This window comes from Dipodomys merriami, unplaced genomic scaffold, assembly GCF_024711535.1.
Source record: "Dipodomys merriami isolate MVZ:Mamm:240054 unplaced genomic scaffold, mDipMer1.0.p SCAF_16, whole genome shotgun sequence".
In the NCBI taxonomy this organism is placed as follows: Eukaryota; Metazoa; Chordata; class Mammalia; order Rodentia; family Heteromyidae; genus Dipodomys; species Dipodomys merriami.
Genome location: NW_027202937.1, coordinates 14,685,577 through 14,693,858, shown reverse-complemented (window position 1 = coordinate 14,693,858; position 8,282 = coordinate 14,685,577). Strand labels below are relative to the sequence as shown.

The following is an 8,282-nucleotide window of genomic DNA, read 5'->3' as shown; positions in this document are numbered from 1 at the left end:
AGAGGGGTTACAATTATATGGGCAAGATAATGAGTACATTTCTTATCAAGCATTGTAGCCTTCCACCTTTGATTCCCCTTCCCATCCCTTCCCATCCTCCTCCCCCTGCCCACCCACCCAATCCTCCCCGCCCCCGCCACCAAAGTTGTAAAGAGTACATTTCTTATCAAGCATTGTTGCTTCTGTCAGAATTTGTGAGATTAAGCAATATTTGAGAATTTCTTGTTGACATGCTAGAATCCATTTGAGGGGAATTGACTAAGATGGAGCAAAAATCAAACAAATTTTTTTGTAGGAGCTCATTTCTGAAAGTGGAGACTCACCAAAGTACTAGGGTTCTAAAAGTGATTTTTAATATCAAATGAAAAGATGTTTAATTTACCTGATACTTCTGTGTCTGGATTCCTCCATTAAAATCAGAGTATAGAAATCATACTTATCTCAAAAGGTATATCACTGACAGCCTACATGATTTTTAATTTTTTTTGTTGTTGTTGTTGGTCATGGGGCCTGAACTCTAGGCCTGGGCGCTGTCCCTCAGCTCTTCAGCTCAAGAATAGCACTCTACCATGTGAGCCACAGCACCACTTCTGGCTTTTTCTGCTTATGTAGTGCTGAGGAATCATTACTTTGTAGTGTTCTACCATTGAACCTCATCCTCAGCTCCCACCAGTTTTTCAACTCACATTTGCTATTTAATGAACAAGAAATAAAACAACCATTTAATCCAAGTGCTGATGGCTCATGCCTGTAATCTTAGTTACTCCGGAAACTAAGACCTAGAGGATTGTGGTATGAAGCAAGCCCATGCAGCCAAGTTCATAGACCCCCATCCCCAAAATAACCAATAAGAAGCTGGCTAGACCTGTGGCTCAAGTGGTAGAAGACCAGCCAAGCAAGCAAGTATGAAAGGTTTAAATTTCAAATTCTGGCACTGTTTTTTTTTATTTTTTAGCTGATGATACAGACCTCCAAGTTCCAATGAGCACAAATAGAGCAAAATTATTCTTGTCCTGTTCAAATTCCTGGTTGTGACTTTCTCTGAAAGCAAAGCCCCCAATAATGACCAGCATTTATTAAGTTCTTGTGTTTAAAAAATGACTTGAGAAAGAAAGAAAGAAATAGCCACATTGTGTTTCCAAAGCTGTTCTCCATGATGGTTCATAGCTTAGAACTTTGGGCAGATGAAGTTGAACTTGCTTTGCTGTTCCCTTTCCTACTTCACATCATTCTATTAAAATAATGAATCCCTAATTAAGTCTGAGATAATTTCGAGCCAAACAAATGTAGTTAATTGTAGAGGGAGAAGAAAAGTTTTATTTCATTGACTGAGATTCTATAGAGGGTTTCCTTCTCTCTGACAGGGTAATAACTGTGAAAATTAAAGTCTTTATGATATTTCATAAGAGACAAGAACTCTACAAATTCTGAGTTACAAATATGACATGGGAAGCTTCATCATAGCAGGACTAACCCAATGCTTGTCTAGCCCATAGCTACAAGGTAAGTAAACCTAACAGTAATCTAATTTATTTCACAAGTGCCATGCGAGTTTCACTCGGAAGTATAAATGCTAATCTGTTTATGCTTTATATATTTGACTAAGTCTATAAAGACTTAATGAGAAGACCTATGATTTTAGTATTTTCTTTTCTTTTTTTTTTTTTTTTTTTTTTTTTTTCGGTCGTGGGGCTTGAACTCTGGGCCTGGGCGCTGTCCCTCAGCTCTTCAGCTCAAGGTGAGCGCTCTACCACTTGAGCTACAGCGCCACTTCCGGTTTTCTGGTGGTTTATTGGAGATAGGAGTCTCACGGTCTCTCCTGCCCGGGCTGGCTTTGAACCGCGATCCTCAGATCTCAGCCTCCTGAGTAGCTAGGATTACAGGCGTGAGCCACCAGCGCCCGGCCTTTTCTTTTCTTTTGTATTATCTAAAGCTATATACCAGATAAAACTAAGGGTATAGTCCTGTCCATTTCTCTATAGAAATGCTTGAACATCTTTGACTTTATGTTTAGCATCTGGCATTATCAGAGTTATAGGGTAGGTTTTCCACAAAGCTCTTTTCCTTATAGTCTTCAAAAAGGTAGAAAGATACAAGGAGTTTTCAGGCTAATAGCAAAAACTGTTTTTATTAGCCTCCAGTTTCACCAGCAAATATTATGACATTAGCAGGTTCATAATATTTTAAACTTAATATCTGGTTCATTTCTATATTTTTCTCTATAGGGCTATTTTATCTTTTTTTTTTTTTTTTTTTGGTCCGGTCGTGGGGCCTGAACTCTGGGCCTGGGTGCTGTCCCTCAGCTCAGCTCAAGGCTAGCGCTCTACCACTTGAGCCACAGCGCCACTTCTGGCTTTTTTCTTTTTGCTTATGTGTTGCTGAGGAATCGAACCCAGGGCCTCAGGCATGCAAGGCAAGCGCTCTACCACTGAGCTACCTTCCCAGCCTGGGCTATTTTATCTTTTAGAGGAGGTTTAGACACTTTAGAAAGGTAAAGTGAGTGCTGGAAAAGAATGGGGAATATATACCCACATAAAAATAAAAAATGTGCATATAGATATATATATCTACCATATATATTTGTGTATATGTGTATATATAGATACATATGCTATATACAGATATACTTGCCATATTTCAATGTGAGTGTGTGTATGATTTCTCTTGGTAGTCTTTATAGTTTCTGAGCTGAGTGAATGTGCTTCTCAGTTTAGTAACTCCTAGTCCTTAGACAATGTTTGTTTGGTGAGTGAGACCTACCCAAAACACAGGTAACCTTCAGGACATCCTTTTGTCCTTCATTCTTTCTGTCTCTACACATTCACGAAGGTTTGCCAGATTTTACCATTTCAGAGTAAGACAGAGCTAGATAGTCTCCCCTATATTTTAATCATTTTGTATTATTTAGCTATATTTAGTACTGCTAATAACAGTTCTTAGCTGGTGTAGGCCTCCCTGAGAGCTCAAATATGACATAAAAACATATGCCCCGGTGCAATTAAAGAAGGAGAAAAATGAGGAAGGAAGTAACAAGTTAGACAAGAAATATATTCACTACCTTACTTATATAACTGTAATCCCTCTGCACATCACCCTGACAATAAAATAAAAAAAATCATCTACCCTTTATTCCTCCAAACCTAGCTCACTTTGCTTAATACACTGGAGCTGGAGATTATAAATTATTTTTGAGCACTTATTATCTGGAGATGTTAAGAATCGTAGATACTAGAAGGAAAGACAGTATCACCCAGGTATTCTCAATGGAGATACACAGGTAACATAGCCTGACCTGATAAGTTCAGGAATGTTTATGGAGCTAGATTCTAGGCTGACTTATGAAGGATGGACAGAAGTTAGACACATAGTATGCTAGTTGAGTTAGATTAATCTAGGATCATTATGGATACTCATGTGGCAAGGTAAGTGCCAATGTTATATTTGTTTCTGGGAATTATAATAAATTCATACATATTTTTGGTAAGGAGAGGATTCCGAGTTGAAGAGAACAAATGTTGTTAAGATTGTCTTTACAGGCTGGGAAGGTGGCTCAGTGGTAGAGCACTTGCCTTGCATGCATGAGGCCCTGGGTTCCATTCCCCAGAACCACATAAGCAAAAAGAAAAAAAAAGCTGGAAGTGGCGTGGTGGCTCAAGTAGTAGAGCGCTAGCCTTGAGCTGAAGAGCTGAGGAACAGCGCCCAGGCCCAGAGTTCAGGCCCCACGACTGGACCCAAAAAATAAAAAAGATTGTCTTTACATGTTTTGCAAGAAGTGAAGCAAAAGGAGCAAATTATTCAATTCAAACATTCATTTGAAATAGAGAATATTTATAAAGTAGTTACATAATGTACAGTGTAAGATGCTACTAGGGATTGACTTACAGGTAGGGAAATTCCTGACTCAGATAGACATTAGACTTGACAATATTTAAAATATAGAATCAGAAGTTGTGTCTTTAGTTAGAGTTCTTAGGACAAGAGCCTCAATATCAAAGTGGGTTTTTTTTCATGACATTTCATTTTGAAGAGCCAAACTAGGGTATGTGTCAGAACAAAGTCAGCTGCAATCTGGTTCTGCATATGTAGAAGATTGTGAGCACAAATTAATTAGAATCTTACTCTTACCTTGAGGTAATGGGAACTGGGTTGTTCTCTGACACTAAACCAATTGTGTTGCATTTATGGCCAAGGTCTAAACTCGGTTGGGAGAAAGGGGACTTTGCATGATCTCCCTGCAAAGCTCTCAATTTGCCGAGGTATATTTTCTGGAGAAGCTACAAATTCCTTGTTTGAGGAATGAATGTGATTTTTTTGAAGAATGAACGTGAATAGAATGGGAAAATATCCTGGATAGAGAACCAACAAAATCCACGAGAGTCAGATAATTTATTAGGTATTCACTTTATATAGAGGGAGACATCTAAGCTGATTCTCAGGAAAATGGGTTAGAAATTAGTGAATGATGATGCTCTTTGTTTAGCTCTTGTCTATCAAGTAAATTTTAGACATACATGATACAAAGAAGGGTGTTTGGGAAAGGCAGGTGGAGGTGCTCACATAGAATTTGTCCAAATTGTATTTATCATCATTTCCATATGAGAGGCAGCAAGAAAAGATGATGAAGAAAAGCAAACAATGATATCATGTACCTGTTAGGAAATAAGTGTGCATATTCATGTATTTCAGAAACTGTTCTCACTAAACATAGAGAAAATCAATACACCGGAAGCATGCCTTTCCACTCATTTGTGTTTCTCAAAATGTATTTCCTAGTGCTGAGCATGAAGTCCAGAGATGGTGTGGAGTAACATCATTCAGAGGATAATCTTCCTTTCTCTTACTGGACCTGGAATTGTGGGCAACATCCTTGTATTTGTGAGACATGTGTACACTTTTTTCACAGGTCCTGACAAAAAGCCTATAGACCTCATCCTCATCCACTTGACTTTTTCTAATGGGATCATTATCTGTAGCACAGTTATCAGAGACATAGCCATAGTTTTCCCTTTCAGAAGCTTTATAGGCAATACAGGTTGTAAACTTTTGATTTATCTGGGAAGAGTGGCTCGAGGCCTTTCCATCTGCACCACCTGTTTCCTCAGTGTGGTCCAGGCCATCACCATCAGTCCCAGGACCACCCAGTGGAGAAAGCTCAAACCACAGACGGCATGGCAAGTTCTTCCCTATCTCCTCTTCTTTTGGATCTTTAATTCTCTGGTGAGTTTTAACTTGCTCCACTATATCAAAGCAGCCAGTAGCACAAACAGATCTGGAATTAAAAGGCATGCTCTGTATTGTTATATGCTACCATCTACGCAAATAGTTAGGTGGCTTTTCCTCTCCCTCATGGCTCTCCGGGATGTGATCTTTCAGAGTCTCATGGGCTGCAGCAGTGGGTACATGGCTTTCCATCTGTATAAACATCACAAGCGAGTCCTCTACCTTCATAGCTCCAGGTTGGCTAACAATTCCAGTCCAGAAATCAGAGCTACTCTAAGTACTCTCATTCTCATGACTTGCTTTCTGGTTTTTTATTGGGCTGATTTCCTTTTGTCTTTTTATATAGGTTCCACTATTACAAATGATTCCAAAATACAAAATATCAAAATCGTTCTAGTACTTGGTTATGCCAGTTTTAGCCCCTTAGTCCTGATCCTTAGAGATAGTCATGTTGCTAAATATTCAGATTCTCACTAGGAAATGTAGTTACTTTCTATACCCAGTACCACTCCCTCAAACCCAAAGTGTATAAACTAAGAACATCTTTCTACTATTGTTTTTTACTTTATCAAGATGTTAACAATAAGGCTTACTTTAACAGTTACAACTTCATTTTTAAAATGTCTGGTACTAGGCAGTCTATGACTAGTTTAGAGTTTTCAGCAAGTTGAAAATACATATTATTCCCAGGTTTTTAGCTTCTCATTCCAATGGGACATTCCAAGGGCTTCTTGTTTGCATGGAGGGAAAGTGCTGAAGATAACTTTCTTGCCGGAAATCAGTGTTATTTTTTCCAAAAGCTTTTGAATTAAACAGGAACATCCAAGTATTTTCTACCTTGTTTTGTTTTTTCAAATAGATTTGAAATATCTCCTTAATTTAGCTACTCAGTACTCATGAAGTATGTGCCAGGGGATACCCAAGAAACAATGAACAAAGTACAAAATAGTGATGTAGAGTATCAGGAAATACCGTGTATCTCTACTGGAAAAAATGGAGATGGTCAGTGAGAGACAATAGTTCACTGGAGTACAATGGATGTGGTTCACAATTTCTTGGTGTTATTGTTTCCAAAGATCTAAGGAACTTGTAACATATATAAACATAGTGAGTCAATTCAAAATACACTGAAGACTGAAGTATGGTCAGTAAATGCATAGGAAAGCAGAGGGAAAGATTCTCCTTCCAAGGATACTGTTTTGAATTCAAAAAGGATGCTCCTTTCCAGGCTCAAACTCACACCCTATGACATATACTTTGTGTAAGTACTGCAAACAACTTCTTTTTTGACCTCGATTTCTGGTTGAGTTCATTGCATGGCCTATCAAAAACATACAAAAGCTTTTGCTTGGAACCAAGGAGCCTAGGAATTTCCTGGTGCATGCTCATGGCTCATGTCTCTTTGATATGTCAAATGTGGCCTGGGTTCAGCTGTGGACTTCACTGGAACTACTTGTACTGAAGGTAAAGACAATGCTCTGCTTGCTGAAACTGTGATAGACACTCCCTTCCAAAATGACCAGAAAACCTGTGGGCTCCCGTGGAACTCCTAATGATTCAGGCACCTTGAAGAAGATTCCCAATGGTGACCTTGTGGGTGGATGGCCATCTCTTGGCTGTATAGATAAGAACAATTTTCCTTTCTTCTCTTCCTGATGATTTTATTTGTTGGTTTGTTTATATTGGGAATGTGATGTACAGAGAGATTACAATTACATAAGTCAAGTAATGAGTCCATTTCTTTTTGAACAGGGTCACTTGGTCTCTCCCTTTCTCCAATTTTTCCCCCTCCCGAACTCCTTCGCCCACAAAATTCATTTTCAACAGTGTCTAGTGTGCATCAAGCCGCATTTGTTCACCCTTTGTTTCACCATTTCTGTGCTCCACCTTACCTTCCCCTAAGTGATTTTACTTTATTCTTTTCTCTTTTGGTGCTATTTTTTTTGTAATTTCTCTACATTTTGTGTTAAAGGTAAGTTTTTCCTGGTGACTTTTTTCTGTGCCACAGTAAGATTCTTGTTGTAGAAAGCCTATTGGGTGTCATCGTAGGAGGAACTCCAAGCCCCTTCAGGTGTTTACTAAAGCCACTGCTGCCAGCTTGCTTACATTCTCCCTCCCTCCCAATACATATGCTAGAAAAATAAAGAGGAGGTATTGAACGGAGTGGTGCTTGAATTGAAATTTCTAGGGAACACAACTGCAAAGGGGTATGAAATGGGTCTCTGAAACTCTGGAAGTTTGTAGGTTAAAATCGAACTAGGGTAATATTTTGGTGGTGGTGGTGGTGGTGTGTGTGTGTGCACATGTATAAATATGTGTATATATGTATGTGCTTACATGGTCTATAACTTATAACTGTTTTCTGCCATGTTGTTTCAATTATAGATTGGCTTCTTTGTTGTACAGAAGCTTTTTATTTACATATAAACCTGTATGTTTATAGAGTTATTGCTTCAGTGTTTTCAAAATTCTTATTGCCCAGGACAATTTCAAGGAGCGCTTCCCAGTTTTTCTAGGAGTTTTATGGTTCCAGGTCTTATGCTTCAATATTTATAGCAATTTTAGTTGATTTTCCTATGTGGTTTGCAATAAAGATGGAATTTCATTCTCTGTGAACACTCAATTTTGAAACATCATTTACTAAAGAGACATACTTGAATTTTCTTCATTGTGTATTCTTGGTGTCTTGTAAAATCAATTGACTGTATATGTTTGAGGTATTTCTGGGCTTATTCTGATCCATTAATGTATATAGCAGTTCTATAATATTTTGATTATTGTAGCCTTTTACAAGTACTTGACTGTGCTGGCCCCTTTATATTCTCCAAAGTTATTTTGTATTATTCTTTCCTCCATTGTCACTGCTTTAAACAAATTTATGTACCTTTTGTCTTATACTCAAGTATTGTGATAACTCAATAGTTTAATTCTCAAAATTGATTTGGTCTTTTGTGCTTCCATATTTATTTGAAAAATTGTTTATTGTGGAAAGCATCATTGGAATTTTGTGTAATTCTTTGATTAGATTTCCTTGGATGTGTTAGTGCTATATATTATTTCAA

General features: G+C 38.0%; 1 protein-coding gene across 1 annotated transcript; it reads left to right on the top strand.

Annotated features, from left to right (window-relative positions):
- The first annotated feature begins 4,794 nt into the window (after nt 1–4,794).
- Nucleotides 4,795–5,697, top strand: LOC138827688 (putative vomeronasal receptor-like protein 4). The gene has a single exon (XM_070023305.1). It carries the CDS (start codon nt 4,795–4,797, stop codon nt 5,695–5,697), a length of 903 nt encoding a protein of 300 aa, XP_069879406.1.
- The last annotated feature ends 2,585 nt before the right edge of the window (nt 5,698–8,282 follow it).

Bases quoted from the DNA above. Each gene is read 5' to 3' on its own strand.
- LOC138827688 (XM_070023305.1), top strand. From the start codon at position 4,795: ATGGTGTGGAGTAACATCATTCAGAGGATAATCTTCCTTTCTCTTACT.